The sequence below is a fragment of the Loxodonta africana genome, chromosome 9 (genome assembly GCF_030014295.1).
Source record: "Loxodonta africana isolate mLoxAfr1 chromosome 9, mLoxAfr1.hap2, whole genome shotgun sequence".
Taxonomy (NCBI): domain Eukaryota; kingdom Metazoa; phylum Chordata; class Mammalia; order Proboscidea; family Elephantidae; genus Loxodonta; species Loxodonta africana.
Window position 1 is genome coordinate 71,506,687 of NC_087350.1, and position 18,255 is coordinate 71,524,941.

Sequence of the window (18,255 nt, forward strand, 5' to 3'; positions counted from 1 at the left end):
CTCACTGTCGTTTCTGCTATTCCTCCTGTCAGAATCTCTATCACACAAAGTAGCCTCAATTTACTGTTAATTGAATTATCAGTTGATTACCAGGTGATTGCTAAGAATAAGAAGGGGAGGCAGGTAGAATTAAAAATGAGAATGTGATATGTTATAAAAAATTACAGAGCCTGGCACACACACATTTTCTCTGATGCTCTACTATTTAATAATTTCATACTTAAAGACTCATTAGTTTCAAGTTAAGGTAAGCAAGGAGAAACTAAGGCCAGTTAAGGTAAGCAAGGAGAAACTGAGGCCATGATCAAGGGAACTGACCCAGCTGATAATTTATGTGGCAATGGGCAGAGATGGGAAAAGGGCCACTTAAAAGGAAAAACAAAAACAAACCTGAAACAAAACTATGCTTTCCAGATGAGCTGGTATTTGGGGGGAACTACCTGAACTATTCAGTAATTTACTGAGAGCTGTTTAATTCAGAATATCAGCATAACCTTCTCCTTTTGGAAATTGATGCTAAAATCATTTAAATTTATTGATTCAAGGCTGAGCAATGCAGCTTCTCCTACTTTAAAAGGCAATTTCCCAGAACCTCTGTCTTAAGCAAGTTGTCACTAGTATGCAGTTATTCTGCTTCTGTTAGTTTTATTTCCCTCCAAATGTTCAAATTTCTGGTAATTACCCAAGGAAGGAATATTCTCTTACATACCACATTTCACTGAAGATACCAATTGATTTAGCTAAGGCTTCAGTATGTCTGTGAAGTACGTATCATCAAACAACAAAATAAGCATATAGAGAACCTAATGTTTGCCTAATGAGTTGAGAATCTTTTTATCCTCTATTGTTCTGTAAAGAGCACTTTAATTTCAACTATGCATCTGATGACCTATTGTTCATTGTCTTTATTTATAAAAACAACATTCTAAATACAAATTTACTGACCACAATAGTTTCTAGTAAATGTCTTACTCTGCAAGTTAATAGCTTTCAAAATCTGCATTGAAACAGAAATGAATTTACAGAAAGAAAGAATGCAGTTTTTCAGTAAAAATGGAAATAGAATTCCTTAGTAGGTAGGTTACTAAAAAGTTAAGATTCAATCTGTTTATGCAACGAAGCGGTTTAATCTAGCAGAAGGTACACTAAACTGCATTGAGACTCTGAACTGCCTTAAGAAAACAGGATTAATCCCTATATTAGCTATTAGGTAATTCATGTGAGGACATCCGCATATTTGAAGGAAAGAAATAAATGGATTAAACTGTAAGCTGCCATTAATTCTCAGCTGCCTCTTAAAATCCTAAAGCTGTTCCTAATGTTTGATATGCTGGAGAGAAAGGCCAACAGCAATCCTGGAGGTAAGGGTGGCAGGAAAAGGTACTATCCCCAAACCACCTGATGCCAGACCTATCAAATACCACAGCTCCCAAACGGAAAAATATGGGTTCAATCCCAGGGGTGCAATTTTTTTTTTTTTTTGGGAGGGGGACACTAATTCTTTATGGGACCTCAGTTCAGTTACAGAGCCTCTCTAAGGAAACTGAGATAACACCGTATAGCAAAAGAAAAAGACCGACCTCAAAAGAGTAGGTCCCAAATGTTAGTCTGGGCTTTGGTATAAGTCCTGTTACATAGCCAGATATTAATTTCCATATCTTTAAGAGTCTGTGAAAATAAGGTGCTAAAAATCAGAGTACAGATATGTTTCATGTGTTTTTAACTTGTGCTGGCAGCTGCTTTCTTGGTACTGTAAAATTATGCCACAGCCCTTTTTCATTTGAGGTTAGAGAGTAATTTGTGATTTATAACATGATTTACCTTTACAGGGAAGTAAGGGATACTATGCCTTAAAATTTTTGGTCATAAGAACTTATATTTCTCTTAAAACTTCAACAACATCAACGCCAGAAGAATGGTGTTACATACATTGGATGGACAAAAATTAACAATGTTTGCTATTTTCTATACCAAGGACCATAAGTGGCAGGAAATGACTTTTGGTAGGCCTCAATTATTTAATCTTCCCCTCTCTTCCTTTCCCTCCAGTTCTTCAGTTATACACTTATTTCTGTCCACTGGTCGAAAAGGCTGCAGCAAATCGAATAAATTAATGTTTATTCAACTTGCCATTTTCTTGAACCTGAACTTTTCTTATGGCGCTACTGCTCTCACTAATAGCCACTTCAATGATATAGAATAACCCTAGAAAATCTGTAACCCATAGCCACGTAAGAGACAAATTTTGTTCTGGGTCTCCCTGAAGGTCAGGTCCACCATTTAGTACACCTCAGTGTTGAGTTTCAGTCTAACTCCACCCTAGAGGGTTTACCCAACAGGGACAAACCTTAAAACAACTTAATCGCCTTAGCCCCTCTCTACAAATCCCGAGACCAAGAGTTTGACTAGTAGGATTTAGACATTGCTAATGTCTAGCAGTCACTCTAGTTCCAAGTAAACTATAAGTTAGCTATCTATCTTCCTGGGCCTGTGGAATTCACATAAAAATGTATAATTTACCACACTGAGGTCCAAGTTTGGTCACTAAATATAAAGGGTAAAAGAAAAGGAACAGAAGAAATAGATACAATGCTTTTGAGGGGGGATAATAATAATAATAATGCAATTTTACCTTGACAAGAGCTACAAACGGTTCAAGTTATGCAGAAAATAGTATTTGCCTGTAAATATGACTGTGCTTTGAATGGTAAAAGCCTCTGAAGAAATCTCAGTAACATCTCCATTTGATAACAAGTAATACAAATTAACTGCATTTCTTGCTTGATTATGTTATACATAGTTCTCAAATAAAAACATTTCAAAATTCACATAAATTATGTCAAGTTAGTCTTTTTAGGCCTTAGTGATGTAAACATATTTTTCTGAGTTTGTCTAGTCAATACTTATGAGCCTCATATTTTGTTTTATTCTGCTATGATATTTTTATATCATCCTCCAAATTATACCAAATTTATGGCATGCAAGCCTATTCAAATGTTATATTAGCTAGAGGTCAGTGACACCCTCAAGGCCAAGCACCTACAACATCTGGAAGTAAACCAGTCAATTATCATCTCACAATTGAAAGAATCCCTAGTTTTATGGCCTTTGAATAAATACCCGAGAAATCTTCTGTGCTCAAATATGTTATTCTAGGGAGTTTTAACTAAATCCAAATTGATCTTAGAGACTAGAAGAACCCAGGTTTCAAGTCCACAATAAAAGCTGGCAGAGAACTTGGAAATGGACTCTTGTTCACACTCTTCCCCAGCTAGTTCTAGGGATCCTGGAAAAGTCATTTAATATAGTTAAACTTTACTTTTGACTGCAAAATGGGTGTCAATAATGATCTCTCTAGATGGTTTCACTTATCAAATGAAGAATTATGAGAATGCTTTGTAAACATTAATAAACTATATAAATTTAATCACTGCAATAAGATTCAGGCAAACAGAAGGGAACCTGAAGTAAACTGAAGAGGTATTTCCCTGTTATTGATCCATAATCCATTCCTTGAGAAAACTCTAAGGAAATCTGTGATACTTACATACTTATACTATGATGAAATCTGTAAACTAAGCACCAGAGAACACATCATTATCAACTCAAGTCTATTTTACCCATCTGAATACAATCATAAAGGAAAACCTAATGGAAACCACTACCATAACTCGATTTTCCTGGTTTTATAATTCCTACTGTAGGGAGCTCTGAGGGAGTGGTGGTGGGGGAGAGGGGAGAAAGCAAACCATGAATGAAATGAATGTTTCTTGTCACAAAGTACCAAATAACATCAGATACTAAGTTGTTTTATGTTGTATAGTATTGATCTTACCTTTGGTCTCTAGAGTCACTGGATCAGAATACTCTCCAGCCACAGCCTTGTTACAAGCTCGAACTCTGAAATTCATATACTTTGCATCAAATTTTAAACCTGCAAAAATGATAATGGCTTTCAGTAAAGGAATCTATCCCAAAAGTATGAGTATGAACCTTTAAACAGATATTTTGTCCTCCTTCAGAGTATCGCCTTATTCAGGAAGAGTAAGAAATACGTTTTATCTATATCTTCTTCAAAAGAAATAAATTATACATTTTATCAATGGTTGTTTATTTTTTTTAACCATGTGATAAAAGGATACCTTTCAAGCCTCATTAAAAGAAGTATTTCTTTCAAGAGAGCACAATTTAAAATAACATAGCCAACTTCTGCAAAGTTGACACCCCAAAAGATTTTTATGTTTATGAGACACCGTTTCATGTAAAAAATAAATTTAAAGAGGAAGTGAAGCATACTGATTAACGGCATAAACTCTGAGGTTAGTTAGCTCTAGATTAGAATCTCAGTCCAAAAGTTACCAGATACGGAACCTTCAGCAACTTGAATGATAAAACCAACCAACTGTTGTAAAGATTAAAAGAGATGCACTATGTGTTAACCCTCAGTACAGCTCCTGACAAATGGTAAGTGCTCAATGATGGTAACTACTAAGGTTAACTGTTTGTATATAACAAGCACTGAACAACTCAGGCAATACTTAGCCATTTCAAATATCCAAAGTTCTCTTTGGAGATATCATTTTAAAGGCTTTTCAAAAGACCAGCCTGCAAATTTCTAATACCAAGTCGCAGCTCTACTTTAGGTATTAACATGCAGGTAATACTAAAACAGTAAAAACAACCGTATTTACAATATCAATGAAATACGGGGTTTTGTGTACATACGGTAATTTTTTTATTCAGGCAGAAAACGAAGGAAAAATTAAATGTTACTCTGAAATACTGTTTCCAGAACATCCCTTCATATTTGTTTAACATATATTCTGTTTTGCCAGGTCCGCAAACGTCCTGAAGCAATTATAACAAAGATTTTCTTGGTATTTCCATGAAAATTCACTTTGATAATGAATATATAAAAAGTCAGCTCGGCTACAGAAATGTAGTAATAACTCCATCCTTACAGGTACTCAAAAATACTTTTCATAAGTGCATTTATTTTCTGAGAATGACATTCATAAAATGCAGCTGTTTTACCTGATAGTGTATATTCAGTACCCTTAATATTATCGATTATTTCCCAGCATCTCTCATCCTTTACACGTGGAAGTCCGTCAAAATTTGTTTTCCTATATTCCAGTGTAAAATGGTCAATCTTATTATCTTCTTCTGGCATTCTCCATGCTACTGTTACAGAGTTGTCAGCCACCAAACACTCTACTGGATCTATCTCTGGAGCTTTGGGAACTGGAAAAAACAAACAAAAAAACCTCACTTATTATAAAAAACCAAACCCAGTGCCGTCGAGTCGATTCTGACCCATAGCGACCCTATAGGACATAGTAGAACTGTCCCATAGAGTTTCCAAGGAGCGCCTGGCGGATTTGAACTGCCAACCTTTTGGTTAGCAGCATTTATTATAACACTAGTCAAATATTTATTCGTCAAACTATATCTTTTCATTTTGCTTCTGAACCATTACAGTGAACCAGGTTAAGGGAAGCGATATCCTAGTAAATGCAAAAAAATTATTTTTTAAAGCACCTGTAATTGTTAAACTATAAAAAATTCAGGTTTCTAAGTTTTTCATAGATTTATTAAAAGTTTACTAAAATCCTAGTTGACAAAAAACAAATTCCCACATACTAAGGATAAAAGAATCGAGAATGACTTATTTCTGAACACACTGCACTTTTACTTTGCTGTGTCAAACATTTATATGGTAGAGCATATAAATCAGTATTGATAAATTGTTTTAAATCAAATGATTAAAATAATTCAAACTTGCATTTTCATTATATTTTTAAAATCTGTCTTTAAAAGAACTGTAATTTCTCAGTACTAAACAAAAACGAACTTCACGTCCCCTAAAAAATACTTTGTTGTGATTGTTAATTGTTGTCAAGTTGGCTCCCATCTCATGGTGACCCTATGCATGATGAAATGAAACACTGCCCAGTCCTACGCCATCCCCGCGCTTGGTTGCGGATCTGACGATTGTGACCAATACGGTTTTCTCTGATTTTCAGAAACAGACCACCAGGTCTTTCTTTCTAGTCTGTCTTACCTGGAAACTGCTGAAATCTGTTCAGCATTATACTGCTGAGTGCACAAGTGTACTATAACGTCTCTGTCTCCCTAACTACTAATGAACATAAGAGCTACTAATGCACACAAAGTATGTGCCTTAAGGGAATATGACCCACCCTGAAGAAACTCAGAACTCCATTAAACTATCTTAGTGGGGTAAAAGGGAAAGGAATGCTCCTAATGCCAGTAAATCTAGACTAGGCATCGGGAGATGGTCACCTGCCCTAAACAAGGGCAACAAATAACGTCCATTACCCACAGTGGACCTCCTACTTTTATTACCCTCTTTTACCTTTTATTACCCCTTCCCCCTACTGAATCTCTCTACATGCTTTTCGGCAGGCAGACACGGCTGTCCTGTTAAGTATATTAATCCTGGCAGAGAAGGGCTCTGGCATTCCTCTTCCATGGTGCAAAATGGGGCATACTTGGATGCGATCATAGTATCACACCCTGGGATGGAAACTAACATTGGAGACTCAAGGCTGATGAGAATGTTTGTGGTTCTACTTATCCCTGTCCTGTTTATTCTGTTAGGAATAAACGCCTGTTGACCATGCCATTAGAACAATATCTGGCCTATGCTCTGCTCCAAATGGTCTTCACTAAGAACTCGAGAATACAGCACACTGCACATAGCAGTGTGAAAGCTTCCGCTACAGACAGGTGGTGGCTGCATCTGAGGTGCACCGGCCAAGAATCAAACCCAGGTCTCCCATATGTAAGGTGAGAATTCTACCACAAAACTACCACTGCCCCTGTCTTAGGCCCCATCCTCCAGACTCTGGGTGTTGGCCATGCCCTCTGGATTCTGGATGGAGGCCCCTTGCCCCTGGGCTTCAGCTCCACCTTCCAGGCCCTCCCTCAAGGATGGCAACTCTGCTCCCTAGGCTTTAGGCAGCCTCATTCTCCTAGTCCATCTGAGTGGCAACCCCACCCCCTTGGCCCTGGCAAGCCCTGTTCCTCTGCCCCTTGAGCATGAGCCCCACTCCCTCAGCTCTGGGCGGCAGCCCCATCCCCCTGGAACACCTTAACGGCAGCCCCACACTCTGGAACCCAGTTGGCAAAGACCTGACTCTTTGAAACCTAGGAGGCTGTGGTCCCAAGCTCCAAGATCCAGGAGACTGTGGCCCCACCCTTTGAAATCAAGAAGGTCCTGCTTCCTGTGCTCCTTCTGCTGGTCTCTGAGCTGCTCCAGGGATGATTCTTTCCTTTTCTTGGAGGACAAGGGACATAGCTCCTCTGGCCCGTTTCCTGCCTGTAGAATTCCAAGAGGCAGACAGCATTCTTTCCTTTTGTTCTTTATCCCCTTCAGTCTAAACTGATGACTTTTCTGCTGTGGTAGTTAGTTAGATCTATGAGTTACAGGCTTAATTTCTTTAACAAAAGATTGTGTAGCAACATTCTTGGTGAACATTCTAGGACATGTGTCCTTAGTTTATACAACAGTATTTTCCAAAACATTAAGTTCTGTTTTCATTTTGTACACCTCATATTTAAGTCCATCTCTTTCCTCTCACATTTTACTATAAGTGGCAAGGAGAAACCACCTGGCCCCTTTAACATCTTGCTTAGAAATCTCATCAGCCAGATATCCAAGTCCATCATTTACAAGGTCTACCTTCTACCAAACATCTGAACATAATTCAAACAAGTTCTCTGCCACTGTATAAAAAGCATCACTCTTCCTCCGTTATCCAACAACATGCTCATCATTTTCTTTTAAAGCTTCACCAGAAGCACATTAATATTCACGTTTCTAGCTACATTCTGTTGCTACCACTGTATGTATTCTTTAAGATGACAGAAACTTTATAGCTCTCCTCACTTCCTTTTGAGCCCTCACCAGAACTGCCTTTGATGTTCATAATTCTACCAACAGTCTCTTCAAGGTAATCTAGGCTTTTACTATTAGGCACCTTAAAGTTCTTCCAGCCTCCACCCATTACCCGATTCTAAAACCACTTCTACATTGTAGGTATTTGTTACCGCAATACCCCACTCTTCTAGTATTAAATTCGATCTTAGACTTAGTGCTGCTGTAACAGAAATACCATGAGTAGGTGGCTTTAACAAACAGGAATTTATTTTCTCACAATTTAGGAAGCTAAATTCGAGGTGGTGGCTCCAAGGGGAGGCTTTCTCTCTCTCTCAGCTCTGGAGGAAGGTCCTTGTTTCTTCTGAGTTTCTGCTCCTGGGCAATCTTCATGTGGCTTGGCATCTCTCACCTCCCCTCTCTGCTTCTTCTCTTGCTTGTTTAATCTCTTTTATATTGTGTGAAACTATGAGTCCAACAGGTACTGTCTTTAAACATTTTGTTGATAAAAAGAGAATTTAAAGGCTTTATTCCAGGTATGCAACACTGGTTCAACACTCGAAAATCCATTAATGTAACCCATCACATCAATAGGCTACCGAAAAAAAAAATCATATGATGGTATCAATAGATGGAGAAAAATAATTTGGCAAACTCTAACACCCATTCATGATAAGTACTCTCAGCAAACTAGGAATAGAGGTAAACTTCCTCAACTTGATAAAGAATACCTACAAAAATTTACAGCTAACATCATATATAATGGTTAAGATCAGGAGGTCCCCTCACAGCATTCCTAGTCAATGCTGTATTGGTAGTCCTAGCTAAATGCAACAAAGCAAAAAAAGGAAATTAAAGGTATACAGATTAGGAAAGAAGAAATAAAAATGTTCTTTGTTCACAGATGACATGACTGTCTATATAAAAAACCTAACAGATCGACAAAAAAGACTGTCTTAGAATTAATAAGCCATTATGCTAAGGATGTGGGATACAAGGTTAATGTACAAAAGTCAATTGCTTTCCTATATACCAGCAACGAGCAACTAGAGTATGAAGTTAAAAACCCAACGCCACTATCCAGATACCATTTATAGTAGCACCAAATAAAAAGGAATACTTAGATATAAGCTTAAAATATGTACAAGATCCATATTTAAAAAACTATAAAACTCTGATGAAAGAAATCAATAAAGATCTAAATAAATGGAGTGATATTCCATTCTCATGAACAAGAAAACCCAATATTGTTAAGAAGTCAGTTCTTCCCAGCATGATTTATAGATTCAACACAATGCCTGTTAAAATCCCAGCAAGTTATTTTGTGGATACTAACAACCTGATTCTAAGGTTTAAATATAAAGGCAAAAGACTCAGAATAGCCAATACGACACCAAAGAAGTACAAAATCGAAGGACTGATGCTACTTGACTTGAAGAATTACTATAAAGTTACAATAATCAAGAATCATGGAACTTCTCATCTATTAGAATAAAAACCAAATTAAAATCTTAAAACAGAGTTTACAATGGTATAAATAACCAAACCAAACCCACTGCCGTCGAGTTGATGCCGACTCATAGCGACTCTATAGGACAGAGTAGAACTGCCCCATAGAGTTTCCAAGGAGCACCTGGCCGATTCGAACTGCTGACCTCTTGGTTAGCAGCTGTAGCACTTAACCACTATGCCACTAGGGTTTCCATGGTATAAATATATAGGTATTAAAACATTTTCAGAAAAATATAAACTGGTGAAATCTCTCTGACAATTTAATTATCTATCCAAATTTAAAATGAACATACACTTCCACTTCCACAAAATGTCCTCGAGGCACAGTGACACATCTCTGTAAACACACTAAGCATTTTGTTCATTACTACATTGTCTCTAAAGACTATAAATCTCAATACTTTTCAAGAAAAAATAATTACTACCTTCAGCCATGGGAAAAAAAAGGAATAGAGCTATAGTGATATGGAATAAACTTTTACATACTTTTAAGTGACAAAACAAAATTACACAACAGTGTATATACATACATATATGGAGCTCTGCTGGCACAGTGGTTAAGCGTCCGGCTGCTAACCAAAAGGTCAGCAGTTCGAATCCACCAGTCACTCCTTGGAAACCCTATGGCACAGTTCTACTCTGTCCTACAGAGTCACTATGAGTCAGAACTGGCTCTATGGCAATGGGTTTATGTATATTTTTATATTTATAAACTCTATTTAAAAAGGGGCTGTATATTAGGTTTAACAAGATGAAACCACCATTTTTGAGGGCCAATATTGTCAAATATTATATAGGTATGATTCTGTCTATACAATTATATGTTTCTATAGACTTTCTGGAAAGATAAGCACAGGATAATATCACTGGTAGCTTACAGGGAGCACTGGAGTCTGAGATGAGAGAGTTATTTTTTATTTTATATCCTTTTGTACTATTTTAACTTTTTTTTTTTTTTTACCACATACATATGTTCTTTTTTCTATTAAAAATAGTTTAAAAAAATAAACACTAAAGTAGCCTTAATATGGGAACAGATAAGAAGCAAAGGGCAACTTCCCTCTCTAGGTTGTTACAAATTTTTCTCTGCTCGTCCACTGAGATGAAAACTCTATTAAGAATGTTCTATATCTGATATGAGCCCTGCTGGTGCAGTGGTTAAGCACCCAGCTGCTAACCCAAAGGTGGGCAGTTTGAATCCACTAGTGGATCTGCAGGAGAAAGATGTGGCAGCTTCCGTAAAGATTCCAAACCAAACCAAACCAAACCCGCTGCCATTGAGTCAATTCCGACTCATAGTAACCCTACAGGATTTCCAAGGCTGTAAATCTTTACATAAAGATTATAGTCTTGAAACCCTATGAGGCAGTTCTACCCTTATTATGGAAGGAGCCCTAATGGTGCAATGGTTAAGCGCTTGGCTGCTAACCAAAAGGTTGGCAGTTCAGACCCACCAGCCACTCCATGGGAGAAAGATGTGGCAGTCTGCTTCTGTAACGATTACAGCCTTGGGATCTACACATACAATGTAACCCTGATCCAAATTCCAATGACATTTAACGAGATGAAGAAACAAATCACCAACTTCATATGGAAAGGGCAGAGGCCCCAGGTAAGTAAAGTATTACTAAAGAAGACAAACAAAGGGGGAGGCCTTACATTATCTGATTTTAGAACCTATTATACCACCACAGTAGTCAGAACAGCCTGGTACTAGTACGACAAGTTACATAGACAAATAGAACAGAATTGAGAATCCACACATAAATTCATTCATCCACGTATGGGCAGCTGATATTTGACAAAGGCCCAAAGCCAGTTAAATGGGAAAAAGACAGTCTTTTTAATAAATAGTACTGGCATAACTGAATATCCATCTGCAAAAAAATGAAACAAGACCCATATCTCACACCATGCACAAAAGCTAACTCAAGATGGATCAAAGACCGAAATATAAAATCGAAAATGATAAAGATCATGGAAGAAAAAACAGGGACAATGCTAGGAGCCCTAATACATGGCATAAAATAGAATACAAACCATAACTAACAATGCACAAACACCAGAGGAGAAACTAGATTACCGGGAGCTCCTAAAACTCAAACACTTACGCCAATCAAAAGACTTTACCAAAAGAGTAAAAACACAACCTACAGACTGGGAAAAAAATTTTGGCTATGACATATCTGATAAGGGTCGAATCTCTAAAATCTACAGGATACTGCAACATCTCAACAACAAAAAGACAAACCACCCAATTAAAGAAAGGACAAAGGATATGAACAGACACTTCAACAAAGAAGACACTCAGGTGGATAACAGATACATGAGGAAATGCTCAAGATCATTAGCCATTAGACAAATGCAAATCAAAACTACAATGAGATACCATCTCACTCCAACAAAGATGGCACTAATCCAAAACTACAAAATAATAAATGTTGGAGAGGTTACAGAGAGACTAGAACACTTATGCACTGTTGGTGGGAATGTAAAATGGTACAACCACTTTGGAAATCAATTTGATGCTTCCTTAAAAAGCTAGAAATAGAAGTACCATACTATACAGCAATCTCACTCCTTGGAATATATCCTACAGAAATAAGAGCTGTCACATGAATATATATATTCACACCCATGTTCATTGCAGCACTACTCACAGTAGCAAAAATGGAAACAACCTAGGTGCTCATCAACAAACAAATGGATAAACAAATTATGGTACATACACACAATGGAATACTACGCAACAATAAAGAACAATGATGAATTTGCAAAAACTCTCACAACATGGATGAATTTGGAGGGCATTGTGCTGAGTGCAATCAGTCAGTGGCAAAAGGACAAATATTGTATGAGGCCATTATTATAAGAGCTCAAGAAAAGGTTCAAACAGACAAGAAAACATTCTTTGATGGTTATGAGGGTAGGGAGGGAGGGAGAGGGGAATTCATTAACTAGATAGTAGACAAGAATTATCTTACGTGAAAGGAAGGACAACAAACAATATAGGGAAGTCAGCACAACTGGACTAAACCAAAAGCTAAGAAGTTTCCTGAACATAACCAAGTACTTCAAGGGACAGAGTAGCTGGGTCTGGTTTCTGGAGACCATGGTTTCAGGGGATATCCAAGTCAACTGGAATAACAAAGTTTATTAAGAAAATGTTCTGCATCCCACTTTGGTGAGTGGCATCTGGGGTCTTAAAAACTTGGGAACAGCCATCTAAGATGCATCCTATTTGTCCCAGCCCACCTGGAGCAAAGGATAACAAAGAATACCAATGACACAAGGAAAATATTAGTCCAAGAGACAAAAGGACAAAATAAACCAGAAACCCCATCAGGCTGAGAACAGAAGAACTAGATGGTGTCCGGCTACCATCAATGACCACACTGACAGAGAAAACAACAGAGAGTCCCTGACAGAGCAGGAGAAAAGTGTGGAACAGAACTCAAATTTATGTAAAAAGACCAAGCTTAATGGTCTGACTGAGGCTGGAGGAAACTCCGAAGCCATGGGCCCTGGCCACTCTGTTAACCTAGAACTAAACCATTCCTGAAGCTCACTCTTCAGAAAAAGATCAGACTGGACTATAGAACACAAAATAATACCCATGAAGGTTGTACTTCTTAGTTCAAACAGATACACGAGACCAAATGGGAGGCTCCTGTCCGGAGGCAGGATGAGAAGGCAGGAAGGGACAGGAGCTGGTTGAAAGACATGGGAAACTTGGCGTGGGGAAGAGGAGTGTGCTGTCACATTATAGGGACTTTAACTAATGTCACATAACAATACATAAATTTTTATATGAGAAATGAACTTGAGCTGTAAACTTGCAACTAAAGCACAATTAAAAAAAAAAAAAAAAAAGATTACAGCCTTGGAAATCTATGGAGGCAGTTCTACCCTGTCCTACAGGGTCTCTATGAGTTGGAATCGACTCAACAGCAACAGGTTTGGTTTGGTTTTACATCTGATAGCTATATAAAACCCAAAAACCCAATCCTGTTGCTGTTGAATTGATTCTGAGTCATAATGACCCTACAGGACACGGTAAAACTGCCCCACAGGGTTTCCAAGGAGCAGTTGGTGGATTCGAACTGCTGACCTTTTAGTCAGTAGCCAAGGTCTTAACCACTGTGCCACCAGGGCTCCGATGGATATATAAAGGAGGGTGAAACTTTGAGGTTTTAGGGTCATAGTGATGATAAAGACAGACATAAAATCAATATGACTCCTAAAAGTATTTTCTCTTCCTTTCTATAAAGGTTTTAGAAGTTGTTCTTAAGAGACTCCTATTTCAAGATACATTTCCTAGCCTGAGATTTAGGTCCATATCCCCCATAAGTAAACAACTGGATGTTCTTTTTAAAAATAAAAGCTCAGTTCACTGGTAATCAGTGGAATTTTGGTACTACAAACTTCAAATTTTCAAAACTAAAGCAAAATCCAGTCTTTTGCCAATGGAATTCCAAGTGTCAGATTGAGATGATCAAACTCATTTTTAAACTATTTGACAGTCTAAATAAACCCATGAAAAATATTATTTTCCCTTTCATAGCAGTTTCACTCTTAAATAGAGCACTGTGGATGACAATATGAAAACCAAAAACCGGTTGCCGTTGAGTCAATTCTGACTCAAAGTGATGCCACGTGTTTCAGAGTAGAGCTGTGCCCTATAGAGTTTTCAATGGTTGTGATCTTTTGGAAGTAGACTGTCAGGCCTTTCTTTCCAGGTACCTCTGGATAGATTCAAGCCACCAACTTTTCAGTTAGTAGCCAAGTGCTTAAGCATTTGTACCACCCAGGGACTCCGAAATGAAAATATAATTCTGAAGACCAATGTATAGGTAGATACCCACTGACAAGTATCAACAACTACAGTTTCTTTTCTCATCCTACTGTTATCTTTTCTTTCTATAAACTCCTCTAGAATTTCTGATCTACACCTCACAAGTTACTACTTTACTTGTGCTACCCTTACAGTTTCATGACTATTAACCTTGTGTTTCCAATCCTATTTTAAAGTTTCTGAGGGGAAAGAAACGGTTTCATATGGTCAACATTCCCCATTCGCAAACAGCTAACCTTGGGGCGGGGTGCAGGGCAGGGGGGAGGACAGTTTCTAACAGAAGACCTATAAGCAAAATACTTCACTTCCAAGATATTCCGAGATCTCCCAAATTATCATGTCCAAAACAGTTTTAACTATCACATTAACAGCATTACTTTATGCTAAGTAAAAAGAATACTAACCAAAAGGTCCTTAATTGGTTCTTAACTGGGCAATATTTTGAGATTCAATTTCAAATAGTTTGGCCATTGGAATATCCTCATACTAATACTCTAGGAAATTAACATTAACACATTATTACTGGAAATAAAAATTTCATCTGAGCCAATAAGAACCACACAATAATGACTGCAGCTAACACTCAACGAGTGTTAACTATGTGCCAGGACTATTTAAAGTGCTCTTTTTTTTTTTAGTAGTACCAGTTCATATAATCCTGATAAAAATCCTAGAAGGATAACATTCACATTTTAAAGATGAAGAAAATGAGACACAGTTAAGTATTTCAGGCTATATTCCTTTTCTCTGCCTAACTAGCAATAAAATATACACTCAGTGGGATATTTAGAAAGGAATTTTTACCATCACTAAGTAATTCTATAAAACTAAAAACTAGTAAATTTCATTAGCTGAATGAAGAAAAGAAATTGTGCTATACTTTTTAAATATTTATATACCAACGTGTTCATTACGGGAAAATCTTGCAGGAAAAAAAATTTTTATACTAAACTTGACATGTAATACATGTATTTACCTGGCAAAAACTTCAAAGTCTGCAGCATCTGTCTTTCCCGAGAGAAATCCACCATTAAGTGAGTCATGTTGTCACTGACCTTTGGTTTCAAAGAAAGGCGAAAGGCTGATGCCATTGTGACTCTATGGCAAACATAAACATTTTTTAAAATAAAAGAAGAATCAAATCACTTTTTTCATTTATAAAATGAAAGATAGAAATTGATTCGCTTTAATGATTTCGGGAACTATAACTAGATAACGAAGTTAAACAGAAATTTGCTCTTAAGGGGTTTTAAAAAAATTAAATGAAAAGCTACAAAACATCTCTTAATTTAAAGATATATTGAAGACTTTTAGCAATTTTTCTCCTGCCAGTTCTATAAAATTGCATATATATGCAAATTAACAGACCGAACATTCATCTGAACCTCTGCACACTCAATCTCACTGACTTCCTGATGCCAGCCTCACTTCTTTTCATATGCCAAATAATGAATGGTACATACACCCTGGTTTAAACGTTCTAATAGTCATAGCTACCCTGCATACCCTCCAATACTGTGTAGCTTGCACCTGCCAAAGATAGACCATGGATGCGAAAGGAGAGAAGTAAATCACGACCAGTGAATACCAAACTAGTAGGTGTCACTCTGACAGCTACGTGGAAGGATACTATGAGAAACAGCCCTGTGAAACTATATGCCATGAAAATAATGGGGCTTCAATAAACCAATTATTAGATGAACATGGAGAGAAAAACAAAAAAGAAAAACGTCATACCACACCTCACTTCACTGAAAGTATGGGGAAACTGGCCTGTCAATAAGAGCTGTCAATTAAAAGAACTCCTCATATTCTATTAATTTGCAATTTTATCTCAAATTTTAATTTTTCATTTTTCTAGTAAATTTCCAAAAACACCACAAAATAATTCCCCTTATTATCTTTGATCAAAGAATGATATAAAACTACTGTTCATGAATGTTGTCCTGCTTGTACACAATTTGGGAAAGGAAGTAAATAGAGCAGGAAGGGCAAAGGGAATACCAGGCTTAATCAAGCAGATGTGTCAAATCAACCCTACAGATCAACAGGATGAAAGATGTCAAATTGTTCTCGTATTCAGCTATTTTATTTCATCTTAAAGACAGAGAAGTAAACACCTCATTTAATAGTAAAAATGAATAAACAGCAGCTGATCTATTCATCAAGAAAGTGCTATGCTGAAATACAATTTATGAAGAAAATTCATATTTACTGAACACTTGATTTGTGCCAGGCATAATGCTTAGTGCTTCACACATAATACTTTAAAGTATTAATTCTCAAATAATGAAATACCAACTAGAAGTCAGAAACAAAGGCTATGCCTTCCATATACTGTTCTTTAAAGCCTCAAGTATCTTTTGATTTAACACCTTAGAGTTAAGTACTTAATAAATGTTCACTGAATCAGTAAATAAAGGAATCCTGGTGGTACAGTAGTTAAAGCACTCCGCTGCTAACCAAAAAGGTCAGTGGTTCAAAGAACCTACCAGCCACTCTGCAGAAGAAAGATGTGGCAGTCTGCCTTGGAAATCCTATGGGGTGGTTCTACTTTACCCTATAGGGTCACTTCAACAGCAGTGGGTAGGTGGAAACAGTAAATGGGTTCAAAACTACTTGATTCTTCTTTAAACTTAATCAACTATTTAAATATTTATAGAGAACTGTTGAGAAAAAAACATCAAAAAGTATTTTAGGGAATTTTAAATCTGTAAAACTTTAATCAGTATGACACCACAGAAAAGGAACGTACTCCCAAAACTACATTAGAAATGGTTATCAAAGCCTAAAAGACAAGGATAATGATTCTTATTTTTTAGTCCATGAAAACTTCAAAACCTCTAGGAATCAATTTAGATGTATAATACTATAGATACTTTTATGAAAGACTGAACTTTTGTTTTTAAACTGAATATATTTAGACAATTGTGCCTCAAAGCCCAAGCAATCATAGATCATGAAAATTCATACAGAATTCTCTACACTATAGGATCCATGTGGTTTGGGCATGTTTTAATTCACTTTGACATTCTTGGTTTATTTCTAACAGTACAAACTGAGTACAAAGACCCTTTCCTCCCTGGGTTTTTTTTTCCACAAAGATAAAATAACTAAAAATATGGATGAACTTTTAATCTCCTCAACCTACCAAACTAATTAACTTGATCTTCCCCTTCATAACTCCTCTCTTTGAAGAAACAATAACTCCCATAACATACTTCGATTAATCATCATCCAATATTATTAAGCACCCATAAGTAGTATACTAATGATTTATAAAGTTTCAGAGATTTGCTACATATTGTCTTCTTATTTCTGTCTTTACTTTTTCCTCTCATGCCCCACTTGCTCCTGTATAACTTGTTCACAGCAAATAATAAATACTGAGTTTTCATAGATATATTTACTTTTACGTATCTGACTCCCTGCTCAGGTGTTACACACCCTTCTTTAAAATACCCTCTTTGTCTTCAGATAAAGGAATAGCTTTTTCTTCCTTTGGAGAAAATATTTCATTATAACTATGTTTGAATTATTTTTATGTTATGAAGTTGCAATGATAGAAATCTAGATGTTCGCTCCCTGGAAAAGCACTTGGAAAATAAATGAGATGCTTGGACATTATGAAGCTAAAAATCAAGTTTTAGCAGTTGGTTACCAGGACTGGGGAGAGGGAGGAACGGGAAGTTACTGCTTGATGGGTACTGAGTTTCTGTTTGGGGTGATGAAAAGTTTTAGAAATAAGACAGTGGTGATGATTACACAATGTGTGAATGTAATTCATGTAATTCATGTAATGGGTGGCCAAAAATACACAGACTTTGAAACAAACAAAACAAACAAACAAGAAAATCATGGAGAAAATAGAGTTTACCCTGGGCAGATAAAAGGCACCCTAACTCCTGAGATCACCTAGATGCTGATGAAATCAAGACTAAAGACTGGCTCAGAACAGGAGGTAGAAAAGTCAAGCTTCAGTGAA

The 18,255-nt window shown here is 36.9% G+C and overlaps 1 protein-coding gene across 2 annotated transcripts in view; it reads right to left on the reverse strand.

Annotated features, from left to right (window-relative positions):
• FSD1L (fibronectin type III and SPRY domain containing 1 like) overlaps positions 1 to 18,255 on the reverse strand; it is an 84,008-nt gene that overhangs the window by 20,581 nt on the left and 45,172 nt on the right. For both annotated transcript variants that reach the window (XM_023545080.2, XM_023545079.2), the window contains exons 6-8: positions 15,247 to 15,368; positions 5,035 to 5,244; positions 3,836 to 3,934 (exon numbers count right to left, since the gene is read on the reverse strand). In XM_023545080.2, the coding sequence (XP_023400848.1) occupies positions 3,836 to 3,934; positions 5,035 to 5,244; positions 15,247 to 15,368 (431 nt within the window). The remainder of the gene's footprint in view (positions 1 to 3,835; positions 3,935 to 5,034; positions 5,245 to 15,246; positions 15,369 to 18,255) is intronic.